The sequence below is a fragment of the Leopardus geoffroyi genome, chromosome D1 (assembly GCF_018350155.1).
Source record: "Leopardus geoffroyi isolate Oge1 chromosome D1, O.geoffroyi_Oge1_pat1.0, whole genome shotgun sequence".
Taxonomy (NCBI): Eukaryota; Metazoa; Chordata; class Mammalia; order Carnivora; family Felidae; genus Leopardus; species Leopardus geoffroyi.
This window is the reverse complement of record NC_059329.1, coordinates 38,766,819-38,784,256: the sequence shown is the minus strand read 5'-3', so window position 1 is coordinate 38,784,256 and position 17,438 is coordinate 38,766,819. Positions and strand designations below refer to the sequence as shown.

Here is a 17,438-nt window from a genome sequence, read left to right as displayed (position 1 = left end):
AGGAACAAAATGGCGGTGCCCCCATTTCATTTTGACATTGAATAATTTATTCAGTGAGGTGCCTCAGTTTAAAAATAATGACCAAGCACTTTTCTCTCCTCTCCCAAATGAGCAACTTAAGAAACAGTCAAAAGATATTGCATGTATAAACCCAGGTCTGAAATAAAATTGCATCGCCTAAGATTAAATTTCTTCTATCTGTGAGGATAGGGGCTGGAAGTAGAAATTAAATCGAATTAAACTGAATTAAAACAATATATATTTATGCATATCTGAGTCTGTAGCCTGAGAATTATATCTGCTCTATATAGGGCAGGCATTAAGTTAAGTAGATAGTCTATCTACCTATCTAGCTAGCTAGTACATATACATGGAATATATACAGAATATTAGATATTAATAATGTTAAAGAATACCCAATATTAATATAATATTGAAGAAAAAGATACTGCGGGTATATGCAGTGGTTCTCAAACTAGGATAACGCAGTGGTTCTCAAACTAGGATAACGATTGCTATCAATTGGAGAGCTTTAGAAAATGCGGATGTCCCAAAGATTCTGATTTAATTGGTTGGGATATGGCCTCGGCATCGATGTTTTTAAGAGGTTCCAGGTAATTCTAATGTGCAGCCAAGGTTGAAAACTACTGGGAGCAGGAGAGAGGTTAGGAGAATAAAAAAGAGATTGGAAAATGTTAAATACGATTGCCAAAATTACGCAAAAATTCAGCAAAATAATTGAAATGAAAGGGGGCAAAAAATTCTCTTGAAAGTAGAACCAAAAGAGAAATATGAAGAAAAAAAAAAAAAGATGGAAGGGTAATCTACCAATCAACTGGTGTTCTGAACAGAGACTAGAGGAAAGAGAGGGGAGAAATTTTTTTACCAGAATTCAAGGCTGGGAATCACCATCAAAGGACTCACTGAGAATCAAACAAAATACAATGGTAATAGACTCACAGCTGGTATATCATTATGAACTTGTAAACCAGCCAGACAGAGAGACGGAGAAAGAGAGAGAACATGCCAAAAAGATCACAGACATTAAAAACAAAATATTAGGACATATATAAAGGAATATAAAGGAGATTGATATCAAAGTTTTCAGAAGCAATAGTGACGTTTATTGAACATTGTTTAAAATGTTTATTTATTCATTTTGAGAGAGAGCGGCAGAGACAGGAAGAGAGAATCCCAAGCAGGCTCCCTACCTTCAGCACAGAGCCCCATGTGGGGCTCGATCTCACAGTTCGTGAGATCACGACTTGAGCTGAAATCGGGAGTCCAGCACTAACCTGACCGAGCCACCCAGGCACCCTAGCAATCCTGGAATTTAGAAAAAAATGAAGCAAACCTTTTACATTTTAAGAGACATTTATTTTAAACCCACACTCAGGAAAACTCTCAATGGTGTGTGTGGGGTGGCGGTTGAGGGGGCAGGTGGGGGTGAGTCAGCGGGTGGGGGCGGATAGACTAAAGCTAGATGTAGACATACAAGGACCCAGACGTGCTACCTCTCATTCATCCTTCCCTAGGAAGTTACTGCAGGGTGTATTCTGAGAGACAAACAAATCGAGGAGAAAGACACGGGACCCTGAAAATGGGAGATTCCATGTGGGAGAGCATTAAAGGCTGAGAGTATTCACCTAGAAGGGTATAGAGAGAACTTGCCTGCTAATCTCGTATAATGAAATAACTTTTAAAAAATAAAGATAAATAAAGACATTAACGAAAAAGAGAAAGGTAATCAGAAACTCTAAGAAAATAAAAAAGCTGTGTCAGCCAAGGAATTGAATCACAATATTGGTATTTTAAACTCATTGATCTACAAAATCTTCTCATAGAATCAATTTATCTGTTTTCTTTTTCTTTTGTTATTTTCTGCTTTTGCTATCATGCTCCGAAAGGCCACCCCAGCTCAGGATTAAACACGCATTTACCTATATGTTTCTCTAGTATATTTATTTATTCTTTTCCTTTAAATCTTCAAGGGAAGGAAATGTCTCCCAGAGGACTTCTGAGGGAACAGCTCTGTGCGGGCAGCCAGACCTCACAGGCACCTGCACCGGCCCCCTGCGCAGGAGCTGAGCGCAGCTGATGCGAATCCTGGCAGGACGCCTTGGGATCTTTCTGGACTGGGGAAAACGGGAGATTTGCCAGGAGCAAATCGCTGTCTCCTAAGGATTCTGTCAGGGACAGCTTCCCATGGCCTTCTGGTACTGATGTGGTTTGCGGCTTTCTACCTCCCTTGGGGTACAGCAGAAAGCTATGCAAATTAGCAGCAGCCTTGGGGCGCCTGGGTGGCTCAGTCAGTTGAGCGTCTGACTTTGGAACCACAAGATCAGGACTCGATCTCAGAACCTCAAGATCAGGACCGGAGCCGAAACCAAGAGTCGGACACTCAACCGACTGAACCACCCAGGGGCCCCAGATGGCCTCTCCTTTCTGGACTGGCCAAATCGATGAGTCTTACACTGCCCTTGTGCTCAACGGTAGCAATGTATTTTCTACCACATTGTTGGGAAACTTTCCTGACACCATTTACGGAGTCGTTTACGCTTTCCCCATAGATTTTCTTTTTTCCTGCTTCTTTACCTTTAAAAATTTTTCTCATATGTAAAATTTTTTCACGTACTTGCGTTTGTTTCTGAACTTTTCACTATGTTCCGTTTGTACAAATTTACGTTCATAGACAAGTGTTCAACAATTTGGTCAAGACATTCATTAAAAATAAAATCCCAACTTGCATGTTCACAGTGTTTCAATTAAAAATGAGTAAATGATAATGAGATAAACGTAAACATCCCAACCTCCTGGAATTTTATCGTTTCTTTTGGGTGGAGGGCTGGTATCTTCCCACCGTTGAGCCTTCCCATCCAGATACAGGTTATTTCTCCCCACGTATTAACCTTTTCTATCGCCCCACAGTAGAGTGTTAGAGTTTTCTTCAAAGAAGTCCTGCACGTTGCTTACGTGTGTGACTATATGCCTTAGATTTTGTGTAGCTCTCATGAATGGGATTGTTTTCCATTTTATTTCTTAAATGGTGATGGTTTGTTGAAGGGGGTAAGTAGGGAAGTGACCTGGTAGCCAGTGACTCTTTGGGGGACGGGAGAGGGGTGCCTGGTGGGGCTGGGCCTGTGACTCTGTGGAGCCACTGCCCAAGCATTGCCGTGGGCCTTGTCTCAGTTCTCCTCCTCATCCCCCTTTTGTGCCCTAGCGGTCTCCTGGAAGTACACGCTCTCTGAGAGTGACTAAGTGCCAGCACTTACTTAACTCACCTTCTGGAAATAGGCCTCTGGGACCAGGACTTAGAGTTTCTTTTTGTGTTGTTGTTTCATTTTTTTTTTTTTTTAAGTTTATTTATTTATGTTGAGGGAGAGACATAGACAGCGAGCAGGGGAGGGGCAGAGAGAGAGGGAGACAGTATCTCAGCACCATCGGCAGGGGGCCCGATGCAGAACTCGAACCCACAAACCTGAATCGAGATCAAGTTTGGACGCTTAACCGACTGAGCCACTCAGGCGCCCCAAGGAGTTAGACTTTCAAGGACAGGTGTGTGTTGAGGAAATCCCAGGATGCATTAGAACCCTTCTTCTGAAGTCAAAAGGTTATTGAAGCACCTGCTCCTATTACCTTCTTCCCCGGACTCTGGCACATACAGAGATGGCTGAGCTCCGGGAGGGCTGCTTCCAAGTAGTCTGGGGCCTTTAAGAGCTACTTCTTGGGGCGCCTGGGTGGCGCAGTCGTTTAAGCGTCCGACTTCAGCCAGGTCACGATCTCGCGGTCCGTGAGTTCGAGCCCCGCGTCAGGCTCTGGGCTGATGGCTCAGAGCCTGGAGCCTGTTTCCGATTCTGTGTCTCCCTCTCTCTCTGCCCCTCCCCCGTTCATGCTCTGTCTCTCTCTGTCCCAAAAATAAATAAACGTTGGAAAAAAAATTTAAAAAAACAGCTACTTCTTTGCCTCTTTCTCAAAAGAGAGGCTGCTCAAAAGTATGGTTAGATGAAAAGGTCACCCTGGAGAGAGAACAGGGCAGATGCCTCTCTTGGGAGAGTGAACATGACAGATTTCTCCCTCCCCTTCCTCCCCCTCCTCATGTGCCTCTGACAGCTAGGCCAGGCGAGAGCCCGACATTCTCAAACGAAGAAAAACACCTAAAACAGTTTTGATATAGAAGGATCCCTATGGCTAAGATGTAGCAGGGGCCTCTACGGGAGCGTGATTTAGAGAAGGTGTGAGAGCCACCTCCCCACAATACCACAAACAAAATGGCACCCAACATTCATCGAAGGGGGAGCCCAAGGCCGGTCCTGTCTTCCATGTTCCGCAGACTTTGCCCCGTGAAGAGGGGTTGGGTTAACACGTGGGTCATCAGAAAGGCCGGCTGACCTCCTCTCCCTTGCTCCACCCTCTCCTCCTCAGAGTGGTATCATCTAAGGAGTCCTCCTAAGTAGCCGTCTCAGAGACGGGGCACACCCCACCCCACTCCCGCTCCCTGGTGCTGGTGCTTCCAGTCTCCAGGGGACACGGACCCAGGAGGGCCTGCTCCTGCGAAGCCAGGAGCATGAATGAACGGCCTCTAGTATTTTGGTGCAGAAATTTAGTCTTGCTAAGGAAGTGGGGCACATGAATTGACAGAGGTAGAGTCAGAGCTGAGCAGAGGAGGTGCCTTTTCAGTATTCTTTTTTTTTTTTTTTTTTAATGTTTACCTATTTTTGAGAGACAGAGAGAGAGAGAGAGAGAGAGCAGGGAAGGGGCAGAGGGAGAGAAGGAGACACAGAATCCGAAGCAGGCTCCAGGCTCTGAGCCATCAGCACAGAGCCCGACACGGGGCTTGAACTCACGAATGGTGAGATCCTGACCTGAGCCAATGTCAGACGCTTGACCGACTGGGCTACCCAGGTGTCCTTAAGTATTCTTAAGATAAGCCTCTATTCCACTGGAGTGTCTGTCACTAGGTTTCTGATCCTAGCAACCAAGCAAAAGCAATTACCGTATCTCTTGCCCAACCCAAGCTCTGATGAGTTAGGGAGTCTCTTAATTCAAAGTGAGACCATGAATAGAACAATAGACTTTCTAAGTTTTAGCGACCCCTGCTGTATGCCAGCATAGAGAACATGTAAGACATCCCTACTATGTACCTGCCAGATACCTACACCTCAGAGCATTACTCAGTTCCCACCAAACTCCCTTATGACTGTCTCACTGCTATTGTTTCGTAGGTGAGGAAAGTCGGGACTAATTAACATGAAGAGGCAGTCGAGCCTAGTAATTAAGAGGATGGGCTTTAAGAATAAAGACCGTTCTAGGTTGGCATCTCGCCCCTACCCCCTTAAAGGTTTAGGACTTTGCTTTTACACTTCTCTTATAAACTTCAATTTCCTTGTCTATAAAACAGGGAAAATAATGCCTACCTTTCACAGGGAGCGGTGTCTATTAAATGAACACAGTACAAGCAACCTTCGTGAATACCATGACAAAGCCTGAAGTGCCAGACCCGGGCTTCACGTCTAGGTCCATCTGGCTTCAAAGCCCTGGTCCGCACTCAGCATAGGCCCTCAGAGGGATAAAAGGTCCCTCAATGTTTTCCAAGATTGCAAGGCATCAGAACTAAGAAGACTGTTCCCTGCTCTGTAAATCTGAGAGCTGACACCGGAACATTAGGTTTCTTGCATCCGACTCGGGTTACACAACCTGTTTTACGCTGGAAAACTATAGTCAAAAGGGGAATGAAAACATCAAAATGACCTTTACTCGGATTCTTCCTGAACCAAACAGGGAATCTGAAGTCACCATAGGCTGTGGTAAGGGTGCACCTACATCAGCCCCAGTACATGATCCGCCTTTCAGATGCCAAAAAATTAAAGCTTTTTATGATTCAGTGCCCCCCACCTCTTTTCCTTCACTTTGCCCAGAGTCCCAAGACTAGTTTTGGGAATCTAAGGTCTTTCACATCACATCTAAAAGCACATTTTCATGTAGTTTGAAGGCATTCATACCTGTATTACGTTTGATGCAGTCATTTGGCCTAAGATTCATCTTCATTTGGAAGCCCCCGGGACTTCCTTCGTATGTGACAGTGGTGCTATTTAGAAACTTGAAAATGAATGTAAAGGCACTTTGTAAATTGTAAAGCTGGAGGTATTTTAAAAATACCTTTAAATATTAATAAAGGGTTTAAAAAAACCCACTAATTGAAGTATTCAAAATTTTGTGTAAATAGATCAACTGGAAAAAAATGCAGAGCATGAATGTGGAAACCTGGGCCCCATTTCCAGCTTTACTCCTGGCTCAGGCTACATACAACCCGTGTCCAAGCTTCCACTGGGGAAATGCTGGAGTAGTGAATAAACAGTCAGTGATAAAAGCGTGTTATTTTTGCTTTCTAAGTTTTATCTTTAACCTTATCAAGCTATCAGTTACAAATGAAGAATCTTAGGACGGAGTCTCTGTAAATGGCTCCATTTCTGATCCCAATTTTTCCACCCAAGTGACACCCTTAAATCAGAGCCCAGGCTTAGGGAAACTTAACTTCCCAGCTGTGTAGAGACGTTCCCACTTCCCACGTGCATATCCTCGAAGGTAACAAACAAACAAACAAAATCCTATTTCCAAAGGTTTTATTTCATGTACTGTTTGCTGTTTAGAACTTTCCTACGCTCTGCATCCTAAAGTCGATCAGTGTGCAAACTCTATCTCATTCAAAAGAGACATGGCCGTTGAGTATCCAGGAAAACACAGGTGAGTGCCACATGCTTACTGGGCATGCTTAAGGAGCTGTTTTGGGCCAAGAGAAAAAGAAAGGAGTGCTTGAAGAAGCGAAAGATACCCCATGCACCCTCAGACACACACTCAGGGAGCTTAGAGGTTGAGGACACTCTTCTATACCAACATGTGGGCCAAAACAGAATTCTTTTCATCTTCCATCACGCTTTTAAAAAAGCAGAGAAGACATCACACATTAACTGACCTTAAATCAATGTCAAAGAAATGAGGAGAAAAAATTAATGCACAAAGAAATACAATTCACAAAACAAAATATGCAATGTTTTAAAAGCTGCATACATTTCAACAAAAAAGTTGGGGACACAGATTTGGTTATATAGATTTTTCAAAATATTTATTATAAGAAGGCTCCCTTTCCCATATTAAAAGGAAAACATATGACTGGAAATATTCCAAGAATCGAAACTAGGTTAAACCAATTCCCAAGTCCTTATCAAATAATGGATCCATAAAGGAGAGTACATTTTGGAACTTAAAATTAGGGAAGCCTATGCATAACGTAGATGGGGAAAGAGAAAACAGAACAAAGTCAGAATGATCGTTTACATTTTACAATCTTTAATTAAGCACATAAAACTGTACTATTTAATATATTTCTCCATGAACTTTTTGTGAAATTCAGATCGCAGTGTATCATTTACAAATCTTTTGTCTTTCTTCTGATCATCTACACCTTTTGCACAGTTCTTGAAAACAACATCATCATCCCACCTAAAGGAAAAAAGCAAACAGAACGCTTACATGTCTGTATCAGGAGACATGAAAAAGTGAGTTGCAAAGCTTAGTCATTCCCCAGAAAAATGCTCAACATATACATCATCTGATGCAGCAATTACACCCAAAAGAATAAAGTAATTCTTAATAGGTTGTAATTTTGCTTTATTACAGCAGGAAAGGCAATTCCTATTTAGAGCATACATTCTTATGACTTCTCCTGTATGAGAAACTCTGAGTTAAAAAGCAGAAATACACCGGCTTAATTGCATAAATATTTAATGTTTTCAGGTCTGAAACAAAGAGGCAGCACTGGTATTACCTGGTTACTGTAGATGGTTCTAGATGATAATAACTGGTCAATTTACTATAGTTCGGATTACCAGATTTTATGCTCTTTGATCAGTTACCACTTAGTAATCATCCACTATAGTATGTGCATTTTATGGCAACAAAAGAAGAAACTACTGGGGTATGACCAGTAAGGCTCATGTGCTGGCCCATGTCCACCTGTCACTGCTAGACTAAAGAATATTCTGGGTGACCCTCAGAAGAGGGACAGAGCATGAGGAAGTGTGCACATGGATTCCTCCTGTAGCTTTCCCCCTTATGACCTGGCTGTGGCTCTGTTAGTCACGAGGACAACTATATGCAGAGTCCTCTGTGTGTCTCTGAATGTGAAGGGTGAGTGAGCTTGGGACTCTTCCCACACAGATGTAAAATGTAACCTCTGTAGGGCCAACGGCTCAATGTACTGCTCCATCCCTAGCGCTTGGAACAGTATCTGGGGGCACCTGGGCAGCTCAGTCCGTTAAGCAGCCGACTTCAGCTCAGGTCATGATCTCACGGCTCGGGAGTTCAAGTCCTGCAGCGGGCTCGCTGCTGACACCTCAGAGCCTGGAGCCTGCTTCGAATTCTGTGTCTCCCTTTCTCTCTGCCCCTCGCCAGCTTGCACTCTGTCTCTCTCTCAAAAATAAACAAACACTAAAAAAATTAAAAAACAACAGTATTTAGTACACAGCTAGTTATCAGAAATAGCTACTGAAAGTAAGTAAATGTTCATTCCTTCTCCTTCTATCATTCTAATATCTGACGGAGAAGATGGCCAGTGAAAAAGGGGTTTTTAGAGGCTTCACATAATATAGCTTGGTATAAAACTCCCAATCTGCAATATATATCCAACTCATTAGTGTAAAGTACCTTCTTTTAACTTTGAAGTTGGCCTGAGGCTGGGATGGGCCAGTGAGATTAAGGAGAGGGTTTCCACTCAATATGTTTTCCATACGTATTCTTTCTTCTTCAGCTTTTTGTTCTTGTTCCTGTCAATGACAGAGGAGGGCTCATTTACTTACATTAATTCTGGGATCAATCTTTTTGCATAACTCCTATTTTAAAAGACTGTTAGGATTTTTATGAGGGAGCTGGAGTAAGAATCAAGGTAGCCTTTTTTTTTTTTTTAAAGATATAAGATATACCAGAAAAGTCTCACTTAATCCAAACAATTTGGCTTTTTTACTATAAATATTTCATGCTTGTCATCATACATTCATTAGTCCGACTCTGAAATTCTAGAATGCATATTTAAACCTATTTTCTTTCTTGAAGTACATACAAAATTCATCGCTCATTCTAAGAGAATACATCAATAAATATATTCTAATAATTTCAGAATATATTAAACACCAAAAAGACACATTTAGCAAAACTACTACCTTTATTTTTAAAGATGGGCTATATATAACCACAATTAAAAAATAATTTTATTTTGAACTATTAACAATGTAAACTTGCAGCTTCAGGATTAGTGACAAGTTATTATTAACCAAGAAGTAGCTCCTAAAATAAAACAAACTATCATGTAAAATCTTATATTCAGTTAACATGCATTTCTACTAATTCACCGCAGGTTTTTCCATTTTGTTCTTATCATTTATTGTTACTAATTCTCCATTTTTACACCTCTCATTCTTCATCAGCTACAAGCTCGTCCTTCTTCACTTTTAATTTAGCATTAACCTCTTTAAACCCAAATCACCCTGTTTCATTCTTAAAAATATAAAATGCCTAGAATTCTTAGCCATAGTAACTGCTGATCTATCTGTTCAGGCTATTTTAAACCAAAGATAAATCCTACTTTATTGGATTTTAGGGATGACAAAAATTGATCAAGGAAAAAGAGACTTTCAATTTAAAATGAACCTAATAGTGTTTTATATCACTTTAAAAAATAACTTAATTTTTCATACAGGCTAATGATTATTTCATTTTAATATCCAAGTGTGAACAACAGATTTCATTTTTAAGAGGCCAAATAACTGGGAAGTGACAAGATGCAACTTTCAGGGAAATAAACAGGGAAATTACTTTAAGTCACTTTCAGACCTTAAGCAAACAAAATTAAGAGCATCCATCATAGATTAAGAGCAGACAGCTTTCTAAAAACTATGTATTTTTAACAAATTAAATTGATGCTGAAAGTGAAAACATATTTCTCTGAGATGCTATAAAAATAAGAGCTCAAATATACAATGTATCCAACTTATAATAATAATGTATGTCATATGATAAAGTTCTGGCCATTTTATATCTGCATTATTTTTTCTTTCAGAGTCCTGGCTGATTGCCAAACACAGCACTGGAACAAAGGTGCCCACCCTTTCCATACTCGAGTACTAGGCACATTATGGTTCCCAAACATAGGCTAATAATGAGTAACAGCCTGCATATCAAATCCAAATTGCTCTGTTTTTATAAATAAAATGTTACTGGAACATGGATAGTCAACCTCATTCATTTTGGTATTGTTTGCAGTGGCTTCTGTGCTACAGAGAGCACTAGAGACTGCATGGTCTGCAAGCCTGAAATGTCCTGAAATATTTACCATCGGGCCCTTTACAGAAAGCTTCCTAGCCCCTGACATAGGGTGACTGGTTTGAAAATGTTATTTTGGGACACCTCAAAAACCAGCCACTAGAAAACCAGACAGGCAAACAGGAAAAAAAGAAATAACTGTCATTCAATCCCAAGAAACATCAATACATTTTTGTACAAAGACAGTAGATGAGCCCCACAAAATTCCAAGATCTTTGTCTAAAATGTTTATTCTTGGGGCGCCTGGGTGGCTCAGTTGGTTAAGCGTCCGACGTCAGCTCAGGTCATGATCTCACAGCTTGTGAGTTCGAGCCCTGTGTGGGGCTCTGTGCTGACAGCTGGGAGCCTGGAGCCTGCTTCGGATTCTGTGTCTCCCTCCCTCTCTGCCCCTCCCTAGCTCGCATTCTGTTTCTGTCTCTCTCTCAAAAATAAACAAACGTTAAAAAAATAAATGAAATGAAATACATTTATCTTTCCTAAAGGTCAACCAAATGCATTTGAATTCTATGTCTCTTTACATATCTAGAGCTGTTAGGCAAGCTGAAAGATTCTGGAATAGAACAACTGCCCTCTAGTGGTGTGCAAGTGATATCAGGAAAGTTCTTATAATTCTTTGATTTTTAAAAATTAGATACAATTATAGGCTATTATGGGAATTATGCCAAACTTTGATGAGAACTATCCTTAAAATATTCTTCTTCCAATTTGAAACCCAACAATGTTCTACTTCCCTAGACTCCTCACATGAACCTATGTCAGTCTTTTTCCCCCCTTTAAACAGAACCAATTCTTGGTTCAAGCTTGGTTCAAGCTTGCACAGAGAGAGGCTCATTAAAAAAAAGCGGAGTTGTTTTGTTTGAAAGTGGAAGCAGATATCTTCATCTGAATGTCTCGTAATGAATCAAATTCAACCTGTTCCAGAGTTCGTCATCTCTTTTCTCTCCGTCTAAACACGCTCATCCTTCTGCCATCCCCTGTATTAGTGACTGGCAGCAACTTCTCCCCAGAAACTGGGGGGTCATCGTGGCTGCCACATCTAATCAGCCACTTTATCTGGTCAATTTTACTTCCTCAACAGCTCTATCAGCATCTACTTGCGTCTCTCAATTCCAATTCCTATTAGGCAAAATGATCATAATTGCACGTGAGGATTACTGGAACAGCCTCCTCAATCAGTTCTCTCAATACAACCTTCATACCTCTGCCAGCGTAATCTTTCCAAACTGAGTATCCAATAATTTTATTATTCATGTTTCCCGGTATTACTGAAATATTTCATAATAAAATAAACAAAAAAATAAAATGCATATCCAACCTTATCAATCTCCTGCTGAAATCAACTAGCTCCTCATGGCCTTCAAAACCCGAGTCCAAACTCCTTTAGCGCTGGCTTGTGAACCACTAAAGCTGTGACCTATTCGAGCTCACCTGTTTCTTGTCTTATTTTTACTACTACGGCCAATTCATCCAAAGTTTACAAGTATGTACTATGGGGGCGCCTGGGTGGCTCAGGCGGTTAAGCAACGGACTTCAGCTCAGGTCATGATCTCACGGTTCATAGGTTCGAGCCCCACATCGGGCTCTGTGCTGACAGCTCGGAGCCTGGAGCCTGCTTCGGATTCTGTGTCTCCCTCTCTCTCTGCCCCTCCCCCACTTGTGCTCTCTCTCTCTCAAAAATAAATGTAAAAAAAAAATTAAAACAAAACGTATGTACTATGGATCCTATGTAATCCTTGTGACTCTCACTGAGACAGACATTCTTTTCTTTCACTGTATAAATGGAGAGAATATGGGGACCCAGAAGTTAGGTAAACTGCCCTAAGTTATATAAAACCTATTGACAGACTATATCAACATCGGCCTGGAAAGAAGGCTGCAAAGAGGAGACAAAGATAGCCTCATTATATCCGTGGGTTCTCGGTAGGCCATGATTATATATTGTATTCAACTTTGATTCCTCTGACACTTACCGGACAATGACTCAATGTCTGCTGAACATATGAACAAGTATGTAAACAAAGAGCAAACTGGTAGTATTATTAGGCATGTCTGAGCTATTTGGAAAGAATTTTTAACACAACCAAGGAAGTTAGGATGTCACAAAAATAATAGGACTTGTAGACCTACAAGCGCTGTAATATCTAGACATGGCATGGATGATTTCTAATACAAGATGATATTACTTACATCAAAAAATATTTCTAGTTTAGCACAGAAGATGGAGAAAGATGTAAATATTTAGTATTTCCATTTTACCTTCCTGGCCTGCTCTTCAGCTCTTTCTTTTTTAATTTTTTCTAGCTCTGCCAGAAGAGCTGCAGTATCATCATCATCACTCTCCTCTTCAAAATCTTCATCTTCATCTTCCTCCTGAAAAAGAATGACAACGGCCCAGGAGATTGGAAAGAAAATGCACATTATTCATTTATTTTTCCATAAAAATCACACTTATCAAATCTCTGGGGCAGCGGTCAGTTTCCCGTTGGGGAAGATAAATGTACTTAAATATAATTAAAATCAACAAGCAACCAAAAAATAAAATAAAACCCCACAAACAAGCTTACAGAATACTTACTAAAATGTCCCTCATATGTTTGAGATTATAACTTCAAATAGGGTAACAAAATATCTTCCAAATTTACAGGGTCAAATTTACACATGAAAAGTTCTAAAATCAGAGAAGAAATACTACACTGATACACGCAGTACATATGTACACGGTGTATCACCCTGAGAGTCAAATAATTTTACTAGCTCAAAACAACTTTTAAGCTAGGAAGTAAGGATAATCAAAAGTACAAAAAAGGGCGCTACATTCTCAGAATAATTTCAAACAAATAGTTATTAAATCCCATTTAAAATTGGGTTCCCTTTATTTAATTACTGAGTTCACTACTGAATTCAGTCTGTCAGGTCTGGAATTAATTGTTGACATATACATTTAGTTTGATGCTCCCCACGAAAGGCCACTCATGTTTTCCCACTGTATGTAGAAAATTGCAAGTTAATTACAGACTATAGGGCCCCACTGAATTTTAATGTTAACTGAAGCACTAATTCTAAAAACCTTCCACTTAGATCGCTTCCATTCCTAAGCAGAGGAAGCCATTAAGTTGAAGTGCACATCTAGAGAGGGCACCTTTGGTATCTAATGTGGAAAGGCCCCTGGGTTCAACTCTTGGGGGTGCTGACAGACACCCTAGGATGAGGAATGCCCTCTGGGGGTACAGAAAACATGGTCAACCTCCAGGATTTAGTACAGAGAATTCTTTTTTAGGGAAGCTTATTCTTTAATAGATCACTTCCTTATGTGGTTCTCTGGAGATCAAACTTGCCCTTGAAGTTTGATTACTCTTGTGATTAATACTTTTTGTTTAAGAATCAACCATGGGGCGCCTGGGTAGATTAATCGGTTAAGTGTCCAACTCCTGATTTTGGCTCAGGTCATGATCTCACGGTTCGTGAGACCAAGCCCCGTGTCCAGCTCTGCGCGGAGCCTGCTTGGGATCCTCCCTCTCTCTTTCTGCCTCTCCCCTGCTCACGCTCTCACTCTCTCAAAATAAATAAATACACTTAAAAATCAACCATAAAGCTTAACACTGATGTCAGGGCTACATGTGAATAACAGGAAGTAAATAAATACAGGTCACTTCTCAAAGTCAAAGAACAAAAAAAGCATTTCAGAAAACACAATAAAAAAATGATCACGTGGGGGCGCCTGGGTGGCGCAGTCAGTTAAGCGTCCGACTTCAGCCAGGTCACGATCTCGCGGTCCGTGAGTTCGAGCCCCGCGTCAGGCTCTGGGCTGATGGCTCAGAGCCTGGAGCCTGTTTCCGATTCTGTGTCTCCCTCTCTCTCTGCCCCTCCCCCGTTCATGCTCTGTCTCTCTCTGTCCCCAAAATAAATAAACGTTGAAAAAAAAAAAAAAATGATCACGTGGAGATCAATGGAGGAAATAAAACATACATCTGTTAGAGGATCATCTGCATCAAGGTTGGCAGCAGGAATCTGGTCTAACCGAGGTTTCTTTGACACTGATGAGGAGGTTGTATGTTCTGGGGGAAAACAAACATCATTTAGCTTACTAAAATAAACACTGCATTTCTTGTAACATTTTAGGGACGTGTGGGCACAAAGAGCTTACAGGACCCACAGTGCCTGGAATGTGCCCTTGGTTAAGTATTTGTTGAATGAATTAATGAAAGTATTGATTTGAATAGGAGAACTATATAGCCTCTCTCGGGAAATTGAGGAAATAGTTTACATATACTGAAAATACAAAAAAGCTACTATAACTGATGCCTGTAAATGCCTGCCAAAAACTAGCGACAAAACTAAGAGACCCTCATAGACAGAAACTTATGGGGTTCAAGGAGTGTGGCTATTCTCAACAGTAAAAACCTTTATGTGAGGGGCGCCTGGGTGGTTCAGTCGGTTAAGTGTCTGACTTCGGCTCAGGTCATGATCTCGCAATTTCTGAGTTCGAGCCCTGCATCGGGCTCTGTGCTGACAGCTCGTAGCCTGGAGCCTGCTTCAGATTCTGTGTCTCCCTCTCTCCCTGGCCCTTCCCCTCTCGAGCTCTGTCTCTCAAAAAATAAATAAACATTAAAAAAAAAGATTAAAAAAAAAAAAACAAAACACCTTTATGTGAACTGAAACAACAGCTGCTAGATATCCCCAGGTCACCCTGTTCCTTCTACCACAGAAGCACAGATGGAATTAGAACCCAACCTCATCAGCGCTAATCTAATCGCTTAAGAAAGTGTTACTGATGTCTTAAAGCAAACAATATTTTAAACTGTTCACACCAATATTTTAAAGGCAAACAAAATACTGATCAGTTCCAATTAGAACATGAAATAAAAACCGTAATTGACCTAATTTCAGGAGACAAATGTCTGGGGGTAGTGTTAGTACCTCGTGTTGGACGATCTCTATTTTTTTCTCTGGCGGCAGCTCGCTCTCTCTCCTCCAGCTCTCTCCTGAAGTCACGGTTGCGAACCTCTTCAGGGGCATCCTGAGTGGTTTGTCTAAAGGAGAAACAAATGAAGGCAAAAATGTTACTTAGGCAACATGGATACAAGTTACATCCTTGTGATGTTTCCAATATTTCAAAAAGCACAAAGTGAGTCACACATATTTTCCCATAAGGCTGCAGATGAATTAAAATGTCTTTACTTTTTGTTAGCCATGTCATCTCAGGGTTCATTACCGTGACACTTTTAATCTCATAATGATTAGTGTAGACCGTGCACAGGCCCTCTGAGGTAACCATTACTGTGCCACCTACATATGGAAATTCCCAGTTAACAGCAATTTCTGCAGCAGTAATATACAGTAGTGCATTATAATCAGAGCATAATGTTAATGTCAAATACTCTATTGCATTCTACGCCTATGAAAATAGATGACTTGAGCGATCAATCCTCAAACATGCTATAGTCTCATGACCATGTCATTTAACATTTTTAGGCTTGTTTTCTGAACAAGAAAATGAAAAGTCTTCGTTACCTATATTTTATCTTTGTATGAGAAGGTAGGTCTCTACTTGAATACTGCTTTGAGAGTTGGCTCAAATCACCTTCTCCTTTTCCTCTCCCCCCTCTCGCAGGTTCAAAAGTTGGCCTAGCTGCTGTTGTCATCTTTTATGCTTTAAAGAAAAATAGTATCCAGTTAATTCCAAGATGATAAACTCTCATTGCATAAAGTATTCATAAATATCCATCCTTGTGAAATAATTTCCAAAACTCATTCTCCAAAATTTACCTAAAGAATCTCAAACAAACGTTTTAAAGAAAACAAATTATGAAGCTCAGGGTGTATAAGGAATACGGCTTCTTAGGCGGCTCTTAGTGCAAAAAAATCTCTCATGAAGATCTGAGTTTGTGTTCCTGTTCTCCTGTCTCTGTGACCTTGGGCAAGTCACCGGGCTTAAGTTTCTGTGAAATGGGCTAGATATCCCTCAAAGGATTATTATATGAGAATTGAAATGTCAAAGTCTTGTAAAATTTAGCACTGCCACGATTAAGTTTTAAAAATTCTCAACTCAACATTACTCCATGACACCCTAACTAAACCTCGTACAACAGAAAATAGGCTAGTGACGACAAGAACAAAAATTACTTTAAAATCACTGACAAAGTTAGTGAGTGTCCTGGAGAAACGTGTGCCAAAGTTTAATGACGGTTACGTGGGCAAAATTCTCCGACAACCTTTTGTTGATCCAATTTTCTCCTACAGCCACCGTTGTAAGTCAGATCTTTTGTAGGTTACAAAGCTCAAGACAGGTCACTCCCCCCCCCCCCCCCAAAGGATTCTGATAAGCAAAACTCCGGGACCCATTCCTTGCGTTACTTTTGTTTTGAGCTGCCAAGAGTGGTGCCTGGCAGATGTGGCTCCTAAAGCCTCGTTAAGGGTCCGAAAAGCATGAGTGTGGGGACGCTGGGGGAACCGGTATACTGTTCCAGATTTTCAAAAAGGGAAAAGGGGTGTATGCAAAGGGAGAAACTGGGTTGTCTGCCGCTGGGGGCGCCGCCGCCTCCCACACACCCCCGGATCATCGTCGCTCCCACCTCCCGCGGGCTCGCCTTCAGGCTGTTACCAGAAACTAGCTGACTCTTCACCCAAGGCCCGACTCGCAGGGGGTCGGGGGGTTGGAGGGGCGTGGACCCTATTTAATGCCCTCTGCAAAGCTGCCTTCACGCTGCGCGCTCCGCGGCCGGCCTGGGATTCGCCGGGCTCCACCACCGCCCGCTGCTCCGCGGCCTCCTCCGCCCGCGGCCGATTCTCTACTGCCGACTCCGGCCGCAACCACCCTTTCCCGCCCCTCTCGGACAACAGAGACGACCTGCTACCCTCCTGCCGCTCACGTCGGCCGGGGTCTAATGCTGCAGCCTCCGGAAATCATACAGACACCATTACGACTCGTACCTCCCAGGAGCCTCTGCGCCCAAAACCAGGGCCCAAGACCCGGAAGCAAACCCTAAACTCTTTAGTCGCAGTTTAGAGGCGGAGGCGGAGACCAATCCGCAGCAGGCAAGGTGGAAGTCGGCGTGACGACAGAAAGG

The 17,438-nt window shown here is 41.7% G+C and overlaps 1 protein-coding gene across 5 annotated transcripts; it reads right to left on the bottom strand.

The window, feature by feature from the left end:
- Positions 1-6,603: 6,603 nt before the first annotated feature.
- Positions 6,604-17,414, bottom strand: CWC15 (CWC15 spliceosome associated protein homolog). Of its 5 annotated transcripts, none has more exons than XM_045483574.1 (7): positions 17,302-17,414; positions 15,883-16,021; positions 15,289-15,401; positions 14,338-14,426; positions 12,628-12,741; positions 8,701-8,819; positions 6,604-7,497 (listed from the first exon to the last, which is right to left on the bottom strand). In XM_045483574.1, exons 2-7 carry the CDS (start codon positions 16,011-16,013, stop codon positions 7,368-7,370), a joined length of 696 nt encoding a protein of 231 aa, XP_045339530.1. In that variant the 5' UTR covers positions 16,014-16,021; positions 17,302-17,414; the 3' UTR covers positions 6,604-7,367. The 5 variants fall into 5 exon arrangements, with proteins under 5 accessions (XP_045339530.1, XP_045339529.1, XP_045339527.1 ...); XM_045483573.1 differs by having other exon boundaries at positions 17,241-17,347; XM_045483571.1 differs by having other exon boundaries at positions 17,219-17,340.
- Between the last annotated feature and the right edge of the window lie 24 nt (positions 17,415-17,438).